The sequence below is a fragment of the Thermobia domestica genome, chromosome 2 (assembly GCF_964235325.1).
Source record: "Thermobia domestica chromosome 2, izTheDome1.hap1.1, whole genome shotgun sequence".
NCBI classification, from domain to species: domain Eukaryota; kingdom Metazoa; phylum Arthropoda; class Insecta; order Zygentoma; family Lepismatidae; genus Thermobia; species Thermobia domestica.
The window spans coordinates 2,153,128-2,173,332 of NC_137455.1; the positions used below are offsets into that span (position 1 = coordinate 2,153,128).

The following is a 20,205-nucleotide window of genomic DNA, read 5'->3' on the forward strand; positions in this document are numbered from 1 at the left end:
TACTGAAAAAGTAGCACCAAATGGATACAGAAACTTTTTCACTCTTATACGACTCGGAATTCGACACTATGTAAGAGGATTTTTTGTCTTCTTTTGATGTCACGAATCATCTCCCGGAGTTTGTGCACTCCTTTCACCCTTTATAATTATATAAAGTTAAACAGCAGGATTGCTTTCAAGCAAAAAGAAAGAATATAAAGAAAATATGAAGTTGGGGAGAATAATTTGTGCCACTTTGTACACTAGCATTGTTTGCCCTCGTGCAGAATACTCATATGCGTGTGTTATATAACGAAGAATTGCCATTTGTGATTATTGACACCGTGGTCTAGAAAGCACTGCAATTGAGAAGCAATGTCTTTTTTAATTTAACGTACCATGTCTACACGCTTTTTAATTTGAAGGATAATGAAAATAAATCATTTTGAAAAAAAATTACGAAGTAAGAACGTGGAAGAAAATGGGATAACCCCGAGAAAACTCACGGACACGAAGTTGTCCATCACAAACTCATGTGGTCTGGAACCATCGGTGCGTGCTAGATCACTGCCCTTACAAAATAATGAGTCTCTCAGTATATTTCAAAGAACCTTTAGTCTCCACGTGATATAAGGATATCGTAAGAAAGTTCTTGATCACCAAACAGGTGGTAAAATCCGAGTCAAAATACATTATACATTATGGTTGTTAAAGGAGCAGTTCAACTTAGAAATGCATTTTTTACAATTTATTCCCATTTGTAGAGTTGAAAATTCTAAAAGGAATGGTGTTTGTTTGATCGCGATACGTTCAGTCGTTAGCGAGTAACCGAGGAAGAAAGATTTTGTGATGACGTCATAGGTGGGCAAGGAGCGAGAGCAGGCTTACATACTACACAATGCCAAGCATTTCGTTTGTGAGAGGTGCGGTGGCACGTTCTAAGCGCGGTTTCCTTTCCCAGAACTGATTGCAAAGACTTACAAATATCATCTGCATGTAGAAAATGATATCTGATGGTGGGCTGTACAAAAGTTTTTATAATATAAAACGTATCCTATAAAGCATGAGTTCAGAGTTTCAAAAAAAAAAAAATCGAAACCAATATGTAAATAGATGGCGGACGAGATTGCTGCAACACCTAAGTACCTTTTCTTTAATCATTCTTCCGATTTCCAAATATAAGTATGTTCATTTTCACGTTTTGTTGCAATTTTTAACGCTGACCCTATAATTTTGTGCTTCAAGGTATGTACAGGAGCGTAACATATGAGGCAAAAATAAAATAACATCTGTAAAGTTTGCCAGAATACGTAAAACACATCACCGGTTAAATTTCTTTTATTCTCATAGCTGTCCGCGGAACAACTCTCATCACCCGTTTCATCATCATTATTACATGACACAGAGAAATTAAACGATGGATCAATGTCTTGAGGAACAGTCATCGTCACTGATTCCTTCTACAAGCCGGTATATCTCACTCCCTAATTCACTTGTATAGCTTATTTCTAAAGCAGTATCTTCAGAATCATGAGTGACACCGTCTCTATTACCCTCTAATGCCTCGTCTTGACTACAACCATCAATTGCGTCTTGTACGATATTTGTACGTTGGTAACTGGACATAGATCGGTGCTTGTTCAATGGTTCGGATTTTAAACCTTTCAATAATATACTTGGAACAGCATTCTTTCTCAGTTTGCGTGTAAATAATTCTCCTGGCATTAGCCAGAAGTGGATCTAGACGGTAAAAACTCAGGGGGAGGGGGAGTCAGAACCCAGACTATGATATGTATATCATGTTTACTAAAAACTTTCAAAAATATCTAAATAATAGCTTAAATCAATTTTGTCACTCAAAAACTGGGGAGCCTAGGCCCCCGGCCACAACCTAGATCCGCCACTGGCATTAACTTTTATTTCAGTAAACTTGACTTCTCGAAGGCAGGCTCTTCAAGATGTTTGGAACACGAGTGATTTTATTTGGTACATTTTTCCCATTAATTTTCTTGGGACATGATTTATATCGATCTGGTGATTTCTCACGACTTAGAAACGTAAGAAAAGATACTTTACGTCCTCAGCTTCAATTGCACAAGAATTACAATCGAAAACACAGCAGGTGTTAGGCATTTCTACTTCACTTCACAGACACAGCACGCGCTGTACTAACACGTGTTTTCGACTTCACACTAGTGTTTCTTTCAGAAAAAAAATTCCTGGGGGGGGGGGAAGGGACACTTAGTATTCGGAGAGGCACATTATTTTTACACACTACTATTATATTTATTACATTATAGACGTATTATTTTGGTCTCCTCCGGGGAAATCTCCCAGAACTCCGGGAGACAGTGCCACCCTAAAAACATGTCTGGAAGAAACACTGTTTCGCACAACAAACGTAATTACTGATCTCTCTCTACTCTTTTTTATACTAATGCTATAGGAAAAACAACTAACAAAAACTTCCCTCAAGAATTCAACACAGAGCAAGACTGCTAACAAATCCAAAACACAATCTATTAAATCCAATGCACCTATTAAAGGTTTATCAGCTGCGTACAAGGGAGTGGTTGCTGACTCACATTGAGTTTCTCGCGTATCCCACCCATAACGTCACGATTTACGATTCATCAAAAACAAATGCCTGTAGAAGCTGAACGAGACGGCCTATCAAGATATAAAAAAAATACGGGTCTCTTATTTTTTGTTTCTCTTTCTATTGCACCAAACTTGTTTTTAACTCGAACTGCTCCTTTAAGATCCTACAAGCCACCCCTGTTGGTTTAACCTCTACCACGTACGTCTTCGGTGTACGTTGTCCTGCGTTCGATTCCTAGTGAAAGAGTCGAAATTTGAACGTATTACGGTGGTTCTGTTTCCACTTTAAACTCTGGGACCGCCTCATATAACATCGGTGCTGAACTTCAATAAATTAACTAATATTAAATACCTCCGCCAACTGATTCTTCAACCTGTAGATTTCTATGAAGGAGAAGCCTTCTTATGTCTTTGAAATGGACAGAGTTTTAATGGTTTGTTTCTATTAGCTTCTTTAAATTTGTTTAAATACCCCTTACTTGCTGATAATTATAATTACATTATCTAGATATATATCTAATACATAATTGGCTGAGAAACAAAAGTTGTACTAGTACTGCACAGTTTTAAGGAAAGAAAGTCCACAGGGCACAGGTAACCCCTGCATAAATGAAAGAGGTCCGTCAAGCACACATTGGAAGTATTCTATTTTCCGATGGAGCATATATTCCAGATATGGTATTAACAGAGCGGGGCAATAGTTCGTGCATGGTTATTCTTTTCTAGTTGATTGATTTCCAGACATAAAGATACCACACAGCGAATACGGTAGCCAAATTTAACTCTCACAACTTCTTATGGAAAGCCTGAAAAGAGGAGTATTTGCTATACGACCTCGAACACTGCTAATCTTAATAAGTGAATTGTAGAAACCATGAGCGAAATTATCCTCGGTATGGTAGATCATATTATTCAAAATTGCGGTTGATGCTAAGTTTAGGATTCATTCAACGTAATACTCAACATTTATCAGGCGTCACATTCAAGAAAAGCAACTGAATCGTTTGTTGTTAAAAAGGGAGGATGTGCTATTATGTTTGAATGACACATTCTCTATTTCAATGATGGTCACTTTAATTAAGTGTATGGATAACAAAATGGCACACTTTTATCTACTTTTCATTAAATCTTTCAATTACTTAAAATATGTTTCTTTATTTACATCACAAAACTCATTCTGTCCATCCAATTATAAAAAATACTAAGTAAATTTTTCCATCTACACATAATTATCTACACTTTGTTGTATAACTGGATAACTTCCCTATGCCGTAAACGTCGCCAACACCTAATAACTCACTTGCCATTAAATGTCGATCGTTGATATGGCAATGCAAGGAAGGATTGACTGTCTCCTTTAGCCTAACCGGCATAGCCGTGGGACGTAAAACTTAATGATTTCACTTCATTTCATTTTGCAAGGAAGATTGCCGCCAGTGTGTCGCTGGCGGCTGGGTTTCGTCGAGTCGAAAGAGGTATCTAGAGTCGGGGTGTTGAAGTTATCACCGCATAACAGCGAGGACTTCATTTTGGTCCACACTCCTTAGATTCGTCGCGGAGAATCGCGAAGGGACCAATACGAATTATCACTAGTCATGTGCGTGCGATTATTATTATATATTATTTTTTCTGATTAATTGTTCCTAAAGTGAGCTCGAGATTCAAGAGTAACCCCTGCCTCTACATCATGAAGTGAAAAATCTTGAGGTGAGTGCGTATAATTGTATGAATTTAGATGGCAATTGTCGCCGATCATTAGAAAGTGAATATGGGAGAACTATGAAATAAAGTAAATAAACGCGCGTCATTTTGTTATAAAATTACATAGCGAACGCATTTTATCTGATCCCAAACGGCAATCGTCGAATATACACGGTTAAAGGAACACTCTGATTGGCCAAATCAAAAAGACGTCAACGATTTTTCCCTCTAGAAGCGAGGATTTTTTCACCGCCTCCGTGGCGAAGCAGGAAGAAAACGCGCCAAGTAATCATAAGATTGGTGGTTCGCGCTCACCCCAGAGTACTTTTTTTATAGGTGTTTAGACTCACCTTAATGTAAACAAATCACACATATAGGCAGTAGGCGAGATGTCGGTAGTTGCCCATCGGTGGTCCACCGACGCTTACAGCATGGGGGCGGGTATAGATTATCCGGATTGGTTTAGAAACTATTATTTAGATATTAAGGGTTTTTATTCACTTTATTTTATTTATTCACTTTCCATTGGCCCCAGCGAGCTAATGCTCACATTAAGGAGCTGTACAATCCACTACGTACATATTTCAATAATAATAAAACATGACAATAAATGTTTGTCATAGACTAAAAAGAGACAAATAAAAGAAAGAAATAAATAAAGAAACAATAATGGAAATAAAGAAATAAAGTACAATTTTATATATATACGAGGGTCATTCGGAGAGTACAGAACGTTTTGCGCTAGCGCGTGCGCGTGTTCCCCCACCCCCGCTGCCGCTGGGTTATTGACCTGGGCATGCTTTAGCCTCAGTCTGGCACCAGCTGCGATCCGCTACGGTCCGTTATTGCTTCGCTGTGCGACTGTAAAATGTGCGATACAATTACTGATCCCGCCAAGTGTGAGGTTCGTAGTGTGATAAGATTTTTGAATGCAAGAAAAGTGCGTCCGATAGAAATTTATAGACAAATCACTGAGGTGTATGGAAATGTGATGAATGAAGCATCAGTTCGTAAGTGGTGCATTATGTTTAATGACGGACGGACGAATGTGCACGATGAGGAACGCTCGGGCCGGCCTTCTGTTGTGACTGACGAACTCAAAGGAAGAATTGAACGGAAAATTCTTAGCCCCCAGTGACTTCCACCTATTCCCAAAGTTGAAAGACTTTTTGGGTGGAAGCCACTACGGCAGTGATGATGAACTTAAGGAAGCTGTTAGTGATTGGTTCAACAGTTTGGCGGCAACTGTGTATGCCGAAGACATAGAAAAACTTGTACCACGGTATGACAAGTGTTTAAATTTACACGGCGACTATGTCGAAAAGTAACTTAAGTATCACATAGTATGTAACACAAATTTCGCCTTTGTATATCAGTTATTAAAGTGTTTATACAAAAACGTTCTTTACTTTCCGAATGACCTTCGTATATATAAGAAAAGGAAATATATATGGTAACTACTAAACACACGAAACAATAATAGAAATTCAAAATAATGCATAAGATGTTAACTAGAATAACAATATAGCGTGACAGTTATTTACAATGAGCTATAAACTGCTCCCAGTAATGCTGTGTCACCTGTTTCTTAAATATATACTCACTACAACAATTTTTAAGTTTATCTGGAAGATCGTTATATGTTTTGAGTAGACTGTATTTGACACTCTTTGTGCCATTGTTAGTTGAGTTCATTCTTCTTATATGTAATGCATTTCTACATCTAGTATTGTATTCATGAATATCGTTATTTTCTTGAAGCTTGAGATTAATATCAGTCTGGGAATTTATAATTTTGTAGATTAAAATACTTGTTTGAACTTTTGTAATTAAATTTAGTGGTAATATTCCTGAGGTCATGTGCAAACTATTGCTGGAATATCTGGGAGGTAATCCGTACATTAACTTTATTGCTTTCTTTTGGAGAATTGCTAATCTTTTTATATCTGATTGCCTACCATTCTGCCAGATTACCGGTAAGTAAGATAGGTGGGATTGTATGAGTGAATAGTATACTGCTCTAACAGTTGAATTTGGTACGATATTACGTAAACGACTGAGAACTCCCACAACTGGTGATATCTTCTGTGTTAACATTAATATATGTTTATCCCATTTCATATTCTCATCCAGTACCAGACCTAAGTATTTTATAGTACTTGCTCTGAGTATAGTTAATTCATCTACCTGTAGTTTGCCAGGGATCTGGGTTTTAAATGACGGCTTAAGAAACACTACAAACACTGTTTTGGAGGGATTCAGCACCAATTTGTTTTCACAAAGCCAGCAATTTAAAATGTTTAAATCGTATTTTATATTACACAATAGTTCTTGAACAGAGTTTTCAACATAAAGTATTGTTTTGTCATCTGCAAATAAAGCAACTTTACCTTTGAGGTTTAACTCTTTTATGTTATTTATATAAATCAAAAATAATAGTGGACCTAAAACTGACCCTTGTGGCACACCATGAAGAACTGATAATGCAATGCTCTCTTGACTATTAACATACACATATTGTGTTCTATTGTTCAGGTAACTTTTAAACCATTTCAGAGTCACTCCTCTTATTCTAGTTTTCTCCAATTTTTTAAGCAAGATTGCATGATCAACTGTATCGAAGGCCTTTTTTAAGTCAATAAACAACCCTGCTGCTAGTTTATTGTTGTCTAAAGCCTCTTCTACTTCAATTACTAAATCAATTAAGAAGAAAATAACAAGAAAGAGATTATGACAGTATATTTATACACCATACAACACATTTAATAATAATGTAAATAGATATGTTTAAAGTCTTACCCAAAATGAAAGGAATTTGGTAGATTGCGGGAAAGAATAAACCATTGATCGTCCTGAGAACAGTGTATACCACATAATTTGGAGAAAAGGCAGTGGCTATTGATAACGAAACTTCCAGAAATAAAATAGCAAAGAAAGATGTCCTTCGGCCCCATCTGCAATAAATAAACAAGGTTAACTTCGTAACTTTATTTTTTTATACAATATATGTAAGACTTAATTTGTTGTAAAAAATAAAGAAAATCTTATTGCGATAGCATTTTAAGATACGGTTAAATATTTACGTAAAAGCATTTACTCTTCGTAGGAAATGAGGAAGCTACTACAGTTAATATTTAGACATTATGCAGGCCGTACTGTTTCCTGTTTTAATAAGCCTTATAAGTCCAGTGGTCGAAGTGAGACGGTATGTGGTGATATGCCATACCACCTCTGGTTTTCCAATGATGAAGACATACTGCCTCTGCTTTTTAAATGATGAAGACATACCGTCACTGGAAAGTGGATGCTAATACAAAATCCAATTTTATTCACAGTAATTGACGAACAGCTTTGCATGTATTTCTTATGTACAAATCCAAACAAAAGGCAGTGTATTGAGGTGACTCGTTTAAACTGAAATCGGAAACTATTGTTATGAGTTCGTCGGGACTTCTTTTCTATCTACAATGATAAAGAAATACATAACTGAATCCGGTATTTACGAGAAATTGTTAGTTAGAATTCAATGTTATATTGTTAGTTAATGGAAATGAAATATTTTCAACATAGGCAAGTTTTTATGTTTTGTTGTGCCATATTCAACTATTTTTTTTTATTATGCATGTGTGTGTCTTATTGCCTTAATGCGTGTTTTGAGTATGGCCAGATTTAGGAGTTGTTTGCTGTGTGGAAGCGGAACTTTCAGTTGACTGGGGTCTGGGAATTCTCATGCGCGAAATTGCTTAATATTTGTTAATATCAAAACTCTATTTTTGAGCATTTTTGTGTTACTTACTGTGATACGACGTAAGGGGATATTTTTTTTATTTTTCTCAGAAAGCTGAGGAGGGGGCGGGGAGGAGGAAGCCTCTTCATGTCCACACGTAACTACGAAGAAGCTCTTCCATGGCTTGGAATCATTATGTAAATAGAAATGCGATTTTTTTTTAAGGCAACACACCCTCACTGTATTTCAACATTTAGATAGTCAGTATGTTGAGTCAAAATCATAATTAAACATACCGCCTCTGCTTTTATTCCACTTCGAACACTGCTTATAACACTACAAGTGCAATGTAGATTCGACTATTCAGTTGTAGTTTTATCTTAAGCCACTTTCTCGCTGCCATAGTATATACAGGACAGGATTGTTTAGTCTGCGCTATAGTGTCAAGTCTCGATGTGAGTTGTTTACCTGGATTTATCTTTGTCCACTTTGAGTCTCTTGAGGAACTTGGCCGATCACAATGAATTTAAATTGTATTTCGATAAAAAAAAATTCATTCAATCTGTGCATTAAGTCATACATAAAAGTTTGTTTTGTGCGTATATACGAGGGATTCCAGAAAGTAACAAACGTTTTGAAATAAGAAAAAGTAACAGAATAAACAAACCAAATTGTATTATATACAGTTGAAAGATACACTCTTAAGTTATTTTTTCAAATAATTGCCGTGCAAATTAAGGCACTTATAATACCGTGGCACAAGTTTTTCAATACCGTTGCGTTAGAAATCTGCTGTCTGCAATTTCAACCACTGGCTTACACTGGCATGCACTTGGGCGTCAGTATCAAAGCGTTGTGTAGCGAGCCATGCCTTCATTGCTGGGAAGAAATGGTAGTCGCTCTGCACCAAATCTGGGCTGTATGAAATGAAATGAAAACTTTGAATTTTACGTCCCACAGTTATGCCGGGTAGGCTAAAGGAGACGGTGATGATGAGAGATGAGTGAAATGGTGGAATGAAGTGGGAGCACGGTGTTTGTCCACCACAAAGTCCACACGGCGCGAGCTGGGATCGAACCAGGGATTCCAAGCACCGGAGGTGAACGCTTTACCACTGAGCCACCGCGCCATCCCTGGGCTGTATGGTGAGTGATCGAACACCTCCCGTAAACTGGAGGTCCTCATCGTAAACATTGAAACGACCATTTTAAAGTCAATGCACCATTGCCTCGCTTGGCCTTCACTCCTTATTCCATGTCCGTACACTTCACACAGTTGGCGATGGATTTCAATTGGCTTGTGGTTTTCTTGCCAACAAAACGTAATTACAGAACTCAAAGCACAGTAACAGCGTCACAGTCCTCATGCTACCACAGCTGGGTGCGTACTGAGTGTGGCAACATTCTGACACCAAGATGGCGACTCTAGCCCCGCTTACTGCCGCGATAGGCCAAAACGTCTGACAATTTCTGAACAGGCCTCGTATAAATATATATGAATTTGTGGTTAAAACAAAAGAATTCTAAAGTGTAGGCAGCGAAAACTATTTCTTCTTGCAAGAAGATAGCAACAGCATTAGCACACAACATTAGAAAGATATATTTATAATAATTATAAGTACTTTCGCTAGATATTTCAACACATAAGGGGGGAGGAATAAACGAAAAGGAAGATAATAGAAAAGTAGCTGTGAAGTGCCCAGGTGGGCGCCATATTGGAACGAACATCTATGTAAACATGTTAGAGATAATGTTTTCATTACTTTCTGGAATAAAATGGAATACTTATACTTACATGCGTAAACATTTTGAATTAACTTTGGATAAATATTGGTTGTTACTTTATTAGTATATACTTCTAAAGTAACGATGATTGGGTGTGAACACAAGAGGAGGAGGGGGTATGAAATGAAAAAATTACCATTAGTAAGGGGGCATGTGATTATATAATGGTGTGAAGGCAAAAATTGTAGGCAACTGCCCCACTTCCTAATCGCCGCCACTGTACCTCAATTATTATAAGTCACATTTATAATTATGTGATTAAAATATAGAAAAATATAAATGTACACATAAGTATTTTTCTCTCTTTATATAATATGGAAAGAATAAAGGACCCGAGCGTCAATTTGTCAAAATTAAAATATGTTCTTATGTGTTACATAGAACATTGGTTCATGAACTGAGGGTGTGAAAGTCCAGCAAGGGAGCACAGGCTAACGGCATGATGAACTGAAAAGGCTAAAGGAGAAGATAGGAGGTTCATTCATTCAGTGCACCTTCATTTGAAATGAAACGTAGGATTGTATACAACCACGCACATGTGATACTAAACTGATACTAATGCACACGTGTCTTAAGGGTAAGTCAAGATTTCTTACATTGCATTCACAAAGTCAACGAGTTATTTTATTTTTGGATTATTATTATTATTTTGAATTGTATTACTTTAATTAATTATTATTATAAAATAAAAATTATGGGACAACACAGTCTAGTGGTTAGAGCGTTCGACTTACGTTCACGTTTGCTCGGATTCGATTCCCGGCCGCTGCTTCCTAATTTTCGGCTAGGCTGGACATAGTTCAGCCGATCGCTAGCGGATGGCGCTGGAGTAGGCTTAGGACCACAAACTGGGCTGTTATGCCAAGAGTTTGGTTTTAGTATAAAAAAAATTTATGAGACTCGCCCTATGGATAAGAAAAGTAATCAATGCGTTCACCCTTTTGGGATAAGGTGTACATATTATTCCAAATATATCAAAATTGTATTGTAGAAATCCTTTTGATATATAAGCACTTACCATACAAGAAAGCAACTCGAATAGTGTTTCTGGTTATAAAATTAACTTTTTACTAGGATCACGCAGCGGGAGTTATAAAATAGTACAGTAAAACCTTGTCAACTTGGCCATCTGCTTATCTTGGCCTAGTTCGCCTTGAACCTGCATTTTCCTATAAGACATTCGTTACTTACTACTCTGTAAGTTAGCCACCTGTCTATCTTGGAAGTTGGCCACACTGAAGCAATGTTTATCCTATGATGATAATAATATAATTATCTGAGTATCTTGTCCATGCAAGATACCGTTTTGTTATTTTTCTTAACTCTTTCGTATTCCCATATGAGAGGCAGATGTTCTGTGTTTGTGACTGGAGACAAAGAAGCATGGATTCTTGTGTTCTTGGAGGTCATTGGTCAGAACACTACCCTGATAAAGGGATGGTGAAGGAAGATGTGAATAAGAAAAAGCACGTACAGGAATTCAGGAAAGGTTGTACGTATTTGTTTACTCTGTCTGTTTTGGTAAAAACCATTAGCTATATCAGTTCCTCTCATCAATGGGGAGCTTTAATAATTCCGGAAAATTCTCAAGTTTAAAACTAACCATCTCAATTGTCAACTATTGGCACCTGACGGCTTGTGAAAAGGTAGCGGAGGTTTTGAGATATAAATTCCCTCAAGATTTACTTAAAACTCTTTTGCTCTGAGGGAAACACTTGTAGCTCATTAGCAAGAGGTAGTTAACTACAATATTTGAATGTGCATATCTGCCAAAAAGAATAAAACAAATACGTCTAGAATGAACCACCATTCAGTAACAACTGAAAAGAAGTCATATAAATTGCATATGAATTTTGCAATTCATAACTTAGCTTTTCTTGTTTTCAATCTGAATAACTCAGTGTGCTATATTTCAATAAACTGCGTACATACGCTTCTATTTCATGGTTGTTTGTGTTATTGTGTTTTCAATCCGAGACTAGTTTTCAGGAAGAGAAAGATATGCACACATATTAAACATACTATAGTCATATTTTCAAGTACTGTATATTTTTTATGCCGTGTAACGTGGGTTCCTGTCACCACGGCATGGCGCGTCCTCAGTTTGCGGATCGAGGAGAAGGCCTCTAGATATAGAGGTTAGCTGCGAATATACTGAATAAGCAGTCGCGGACAGACGACTAGGAGTGGTCCTCCAGCTTGGGGGTTTGGGTAAGGCTAACACCCTCATCCTGTAAAAAAAGGTACTTGTTCAGAAACATTCACAAAAGCCTCGGACAAGGACTGATAACTTGGCACGACATCAGCAAAAGAAAATGGACATGAGATTTGGAACATGGAATATTAGAAGTCTTTATAGGGCAGGCGCGTTAAAATCTGTAACGAGTGAGTTAGAGAAATACAGGATGGACGTAGTAGGAGTTCAGGAAGTTAGGTGGGAAGGAAATGGATCTGAGAATTCCGGAAATTTTACGTTCTTTTACGGGGAAGGAAATAAAAATCACCAGTTAGGAACAGGGTTTTTCGTTCACAAACGAATATTACCAGCAATTAAACGGGTTGAATTTGTTACTGACAGACTTTCTTTTATTACTCTTAAGGGACGGTGGTGTGATATTATTGTTTTAAATGTACATGCTCCAACTGAAGATAAGGGTGACGATATAAAAGATAGTTTTTACGAAGAAGTGGAACGGATATTTGACCAACTCCCGCGATACCATATGAAGATTCTATTAGGGGATTTCAATGCGAAGGTAGGACGAGAGGATATTTTCAAACCGATTATAGGGAACGAAAGTTTGCATAAGGAAAGTAATGACAACGGTGTTAGACTCGTGAACTTTGCAACATCCAAAAACCTAATCGTGAAGAGTACAAAATTCCCACATCGCGACGTTCATAAATACACTTGGACATCACCAGACGGAAAAACACATAATCAAATTGATCACGTTTTAGTAGATAGAAGAAGACAATCTAGCATAATTGACGTCCGGTCGTTTAGAGGGGCTGATTGTGACACTGATCACTACCTGGTAGTAGCGATAATACGGGAGAGATTATCGTTGAATAAAGGTAATATTCAATGTCCGAAAACGGAGAGATTTAATTTAAAGAAATTAGAAGAGAGCCAGGTAAGAGAGGAATACCAGATTGAAGTTTCGAATAGATTCGCGGTTTTAGAAGACTCGGAGTGCACTAGTGTTGAGGATACTTGGATTGAAATTAGAGACAGCATTAAAAGTTCAGCAATAGAAAAATTGGGACACGCGGAAATACGTAGGAACAAACCATGGTTCGACCAAGAATGCATTAAACTAGCAGAGAAGAGAAAACAGGCAAAATTACGGTGGCTACAAAATCCGAATGAAACAACTACACAAAATTTCGCAGATACCAGGCGGGAAACTTCCAAAACTTTTAGAACAAAGAAACGGGATTTTTTGAAAGCTAAAATTAAGGAACTTGAAGATAATAGTAAAAATAAAAATATTCGGGACATGTATAAGGGGATCAGCGAATTTAAGAAAGGCTATCAACCTCGTGCTTATATATTAAAGAAATCTGACGGAACAGTTCTCACCGATACGGATAGCCTCTTAAATAGATGGAAAGATTTCTTTGACGATTTGCTGAACACGCAGCCAAAAACTAATGTGCGTGGAGAAAAGGAGATACATACCGCAGAACCGTATGTTCCAGAACCCAATCGAATAGAAGTGGAAGCCGCTATAAAGAAATTGAAGAAACACAAATCTCCGGGTGTAGATGAAATTCCGGCTGAGTTAATTTTAGCTGGAGGCGAAAAATTGTGGAACAAGATACACAAACTCATTCTCCTTATCTGGAACAAGGAAGAATTGCCACAAGAGTGGAAAGAATCAATCATTGTTCCAATTCACAAGAAAGGCGACAAAACTGACTGTAATAATTATCGAGGCATTTCTCTTCTGTCAACATCCTATAAAATCCTTTCAAATATTCTGTTAGCAAGATTGACCCCATACGCAGATGAAATTATTGGAGATTATCAGTGCGGATTTAGACGAAATCGATCAACTATCAACCAAATATTTACCATTCGCCAAATACTCGAAAAGAAGTGGGAATACAATACCCCGGTACATCAACTATTTATTGATTTTAGAAAGGCTTACGACTCGGTTAGGAGAGAAACATTATACAACGTTCTTACAGAACTTGGAATACCGAGAAAGCTAATTAGATTAATTAAGATATGTTTAAGTGAATCCCAAAGTAAAGTCCGGGTAGGAAAATTTTTGTCCACGAGCTTCCACGTCGAAAATGGCCTGAAACAAGGAGATGCGTTGTCGCCATTATTTTTTAACTTTGTGCTGGAATACGCCATAAGGAAAATCAAAGATAGCAACCAGGGCCTAGAGTTGAACGGCATTCACCAGGTTATGGCATATGCTGATGATGTAAATTTAATAGGGGATGATAGGAGAACAGTAGAAATAAATGCAGAGATCTTATTAAACGCTTGCAGGGACATGGGTTTAGAAGTAAATGCAGAGAAAACTAAATACATGGAAGTGCGTCGGGACCGTAATACGGCAAATTGTGGATGCGTTAAAATATTAAATAATACTTTTGATAAAGTGGATAGTTTCAAATATTTAGGATCAATATTAACAGACGAAAATCATATTCACGAAGAAATTAAATGTCGACTAAAAGCAGGGAATTCGTGTTACTATTCGGTTCAAAATCTCTTGTCGTCGCGAATTCTGTCGAGGAATTTGAAGCTTAAAATATATAAAACGATAATCATGCCTGTTGTTCTGTATGGTTGTGAAACATGGTCGCTTACTCTGAGGGAAGAACATGGAATGAAAGTATTTGAGAACAGGATCCTGAGAAGAATATTCGGACCCAAGAGGAACGAGAATGGGGAATGGCGGAAGCTTCATAACGAGGAACTACATAAATTATACGGTTTACCAAACATTGTTAGGGTCGTCAAGTCTAGGAGGCTTAGGTGGGCAGGTCATGTAGCTAGAATGGAAGAAAGTAGAAACGCTTTCAAAGTCTTGACTGGTAGACCCATAGGAAAACGACCATTAGGAAGACCTAGGCGCAGATGGGAGGACAATATTAAGATGGATCTCGCAGAGATAGGAATACAAAGTAGAAACTGGATGCAATTAGCTAAGGATAGAAGTCAGTGGAGAGCTTTTGTGAACGCGGCACTGAACCTCCGGGTTCCATAGGCCATAGAGTTAGTTAGTTAGTTAGTATATTTTTATGATTACTCTATATACACTATCTATAAGTAGCTGTCGTGCCACTGTGTATTAAAATTTTACAATCAAGTAACACTAGAAATCCTATTCTAAAAATACACCAATTACACTTATTTTCTGTAAGTTAGCCACCTGTCTAAGTTGGCCACTTTCCGATGGAAACGATGGTGGCCAACATAGACAGATTTCACTGTATTAGTAGGACTCATACGTCCGTTATTCCACACGATTATCTTGAACGAAAGCTATTTTTCTCAATAGATAGCTAGAGTGATTATCTTGGCTGTGTTTGTTAATGGCGTTACTCCGTTAACATCTTCAAGGATAACGGTGACGTGAATGGTAATTATCCATATATCATTTTCTTGTATTAAAACAAAGATAGTAGGAGTTACATTTCTCGCTGTTAGATGATAGCAAATATCTTCTAGATGTTCACCCTTATCGAACGAAATTGAAACTTCGTGTGAGTCTCGTTACTATCTCATCAAAGTTCATTTTGTCTTGTGAAAATAGGCAAATAAATAAATAAATAAATAAATAAATAAATAAATAAATAAATAAATAAATAAATAAAATAAATAAATAAATAAATAAATAAATAAATAATAAAAAATAAAACAAAACAGTTATAGTTTGAAACTATAAAAGTTAATTTTTGCATTAATGGTGCATAGAAAACACAGGTTTTGCTTCAACTATTACAGTTGGACCTCGATAATTCGAATTCTTTGATAACTAGAATTCTTTTTACATTCCTTTGAACTCTCTATAACACTAAATGTCAAAATAACCTCTGTAATTTGAATGTTTAAAAAGAGCTACTTCGTGGATAAGCGGTTAGCGCACGCGCCTTTGGCATGGGAGACCCGGGTTTGATTTCCGGTGGGAGCTCATGTGGTTCGAATTGCACGTTAATCAGTAGGTCTCTTCAATAATTCGAGAGGTTTTGTATATGGTAGTATAGCCTCTCTACTGAGAGGGGCATTAAACTCAAAATCAACTCAGCTCGAATGTTTAAAACTTACAACGTCGGTAATTGAATTTTAAGGGTTTCATAATCATATTTAAAAAGCTCAGTAATTCGAACTTTTGCATCTGTAAACCTCTACGAGACAAATTTTTTCTCTATATAATTCGAATTTCTCTTGATGTGACCTCGTCAACTCGAAGCTATAGCCTTATGCTTTTAAGTAATCGTCATTGTTGCTAATGTGTACTATAATTGTGTTTTACTCATGTGTAGTATTTTATTTTATCTTAGTTAATTTAAGGAACTTTTACAACTTTGAGTTATTGAAGTTGAATGCATAAAATTTCGAGTTATAGAGGTTATATAGTCACTTTACATGAGGAACGTGGAACCTTGGTATCTCGAAGGTTTGTTGTGGTCACCTTGATTGCTCGGAAACCTCGATAACTATTCCGTTCAGCTTCGAGTTATCAATGTTCCATTGTATAAACTGGAACAACACATCTTTACGTCTGCAGTCAAACCTATCATTCGATATTCATATCAACAGAGTAGTTGGTGAGGCCTTTAGGAACCTTGGCTTTGTGATGAGATTAGGAAGTGATTTTTCTAACACCAATGTCCTCAAAACACTATACATTGCCTATGTAAGGTCTAAGGTGGAATATGCAGCGATAACATGGAGTTCTGATAGTAAGAAATATACAAATAAAATCGAAAATATTCAAAATAAATTTGCGCGCTTTTTAACATATAAAGAAACAGGGATATATCCGAAATTTGAGAAGTATGAAGATCTTCGAAGCAAATATTCATTACAATCACTTGAAAGCAGGAGGAGTCACTTCATTTTATCTTTCTTACATAAAATAATTCACAGTACAGTAGATTCAGAATATTTACTATCAAAATCAAACTTCATGTCCCACATAGAGCAACCAGACCCCATAATAGCATATTCCATCTCTCAGCGCAAAGGACTAATGCATTGGATGTATCGCCTGTCAGAAAAATGTGTTTATTGTATAATAAGATGTCAGAAAAGCACCCAGAGATAGACGTTTTTAGCTATAGACAGAATTTTACTCTAAATAAATAAGGTGTAGATCATGTTATATGTATTTTAAAGTATTTTGCTATCATATTATTTTGTTATCATATGTGTATTTAAATTATATTATCATGATGGAAAACTGTAATTAGGCATCCGCCTGTTGTTTTTTGAAATAAATAAATAAATAAATAAATAAATAAATAGTTCCGCCTATCCTTTGATATGACAACTTACTTGTCAGCGATCCATCCAAAGACGACGTTTCCGAACAGAGAGCCAACGTAGAAGAAGGTAGTGGATGTGGAAGGCCACCAGCTGTTCTCGCAGACGAGATCTAGCTGCAAGAGAGAAAGGTGTTAGCTACTCATCTCATGCACTTCGGTGTTATTATGTACACTCATGTCCAAAATGATTCTCGCATCTCTATAAATATGTTGTTGTAGGAGTATAATTTGATAACGATTTCGACCGGTATTTCTTATAATGTTAGTATGTATATAATCGACGAAGACATGTACGTGGTAAATTTCATGTCAAAAAAGCAGTAAATAAGAACAATATAATAATAAAAAACTTTTTTAACTTCCTCCATGTTCACTCTGGAATTATTATTTAAATAATTAACATATTAACGTCTGAGGAAGATAACGTTACGTTATGGAAACTGTAACGAAATAATTTATTTTTAATAATGGAATGCATACTCTGGTCAGAAAAATGTTAATTATTTAAAAAAAAAAAACTTTATTGTCCATTTAGCAACATTTTGTTTTACTCATTCTAATTTTCGTATTCATAATTCTTTTCCTATGAAATTTATCATAAACAGGGGTGCCCACAAAAGGGGGCTATGACGCAAACTGCGTCATTGAAATATTTGGGGGGGGGTTAAAAATCTATATAAATATGTTTGAGGGGGTGTAAAAATTAATCGAAAAGATTTTTTTTTTTCATGGAAGAACACCTATAGATAAACAATTTGGGTGGGGTGCGTCATGGACATGAGGAGGGGTGGGCACCACTGTCATAAATATACATTTCTCGATTATACACATAGTAATAGTATTAAAAATACCCTGCAAAACGATTATCAAATTATATTCCCACAACAAGACAGTTATAAATATGCGACAATCATTTTGGACATGACTCTACGTACGTACATAATGATACAAAGTGGGTAACACGTCGAGTTACATATCTTTAATCAACAAAATGGAGAAATAATTAAAAATAAAAGAAAATAAACAGCATATTAACAATGAAAGAGAAAAATATGAACAATAAGTGCTGTATATTTTGTTTTCAAGCAAAATAGTGTAATACACACAACTTTGGTTGTTGGTCCACAAAAGTACTGTATATCAAATCTTTTGTCATGCATTCCTATATAGTATAAAAGATTTCGCTTAACAATATATTTCTAATTATTACCAATTTATATCTCTATCAGTTAATTTTCTTTTCCAGTCTTTCTTTTTTATTTCTTTTTTTAAACCTCAGATGGAAGATTCTTATACATGATGGTCATAGATGAAGAAAGCCCAGAAATCTGATTCCTATTGCTATTTCTAGAGTATCATATATTTTGAAAAATTTGAAGATTTTTGTTAAACGATGTGTTCTTTTGCTTGTTATGTACATTAATGATTTAGTTAACAATTTAGGCTATGTCAAATCAACATTACATGCTGATGATATAAATGTTCTTCAGTGGAGACTCAGTAGAAGCTCTCTATAAAGACGTTAACAAAAATTATTAGTTGGCTGAACATAAATAAACAAACTATGAATTTAGGAAAAACTAGAATTGTCAAATTTCGATTCCTTGGCCAAAGAAGTGAACTTATAACTATAGACTCTACAGAGTTATGTCAATCAAAATCTGTTAAATTTTTAGGGGTATATGTTAATGAAGATTTAACATGGAATACTCATGTTGAATACATTAATACTAAACTTAGTTCACTGTGCTTTGCATTCTGTAGAGTGCAGGGCAGTTTGTGCAAGAAGCTGTCATGTCTTTATACTATAGTAAAGTTTTTTCAATAATAAACTATGGTGTTATATTTTGGGGGAATTCAGGAATAAGTGCTAGTATATTCCGAATACAGAAAAAGAATATTAGAGTAATGTTTAATATTATCGCTGTATTGCGAGCGGTGATAATAATTAGAAATAACGTAAGTAAAAGGCTAATAGTCATGCAAGAAACAAACTACAAAACTAGGAAGTATTTTCATCATCTTTATCTTCAGCCTAGGCACACTTCGAAAAGGATTTAAACAATAGGAAAGATATTACGGATAGGTAAAAATGGTTAAAAAGAATTTTAAAAATATGTGAAGCAAAAATATTCTTGTCACTAAAAATAGACATATGTTAACAGTAATTCACTTGTCACTGTTCACTGTTGTTTACTGTTTTTCTTTTTTCATTACGTTTCAGACGGCGGAAATGAGTAGTAAAAACACTGTTCCAAATGGCATTTATGTTACCTTTATCTGAATTGAGTACCCGTTTCGTTTAATTTTCAGTTCTGTTGCTGTTTTTGCTTTTTCGATCAAACATCGATGTTGTGTTTAGTTTCTTTGAGATGTCATGCCAATCCAGATAACTGTTGTAAGCTACGAGAATTGGATGTACGAATGTGCTCAGCGATTCTGGTACGAATATTCCTTTTTGTTTGGCCTATATATATTTGGTCACACTGACATTTAACTCGATAGACGCCACTACTTTGTTGGGGATCAGTAAAAAAATGCTTTAAATTTTGTAATATATTTTTCTATAGATTTAGGAGGAACTTCGGAAACCTTGATGTTATATTTATGAATTTTTTTTTTTTTTAAATTTTGCTGAAATACGTGGGACCAGGGGGACTCCAATCCATTTGTCCTCTTCGGCATTTGTTATTGGCAGATGGTGGGTGCCGTCGATCTCCCTTTATACTTCTTTGTGCCACTTCACTAATAAAGATTTTTGAAAATCATTTTGTTGTCCAATTTTAATTAAATATTGAATTTCTTCGTTGAAGTCACGAGGTAGATCAGAAAATAGAAGAGCTCTCCTAAGGAAAAACTTCTTTAGGAAAATTTCGTAGAGTGGTGATTTTA

General features: G+C 36.0%; 1 protein-coding gene across 1 annotated transcript in view; it reads right to left on the reverse strand.

Annotated features, from left to right (window-relative positions):
• Positions 1 to 20,205, reverse strand: part of LOC145669813 (carcinine transporter-like) — a 221,722-nt gene that overhangs the window by 36,392 nt on the left and 165,125 nt on the right. Inside the window, exons 2-3 of the mRNA XM_081738158.1 lie at positions 17,324 to 17,427; positions 7,081 to 7,235 (exon numbers count right to left, since the gene is read on the reverse strand). Coding sequence (XP_081594284.1) covers positions 7,081 to 7,235; positions 17,324 to 17,427 — 259 coding nt within the window. The remainder of the gene's footprint in view (positions 1 to 7,080; positions 7,236 to 17,323; positions 17,428 to 20,205) is intronic.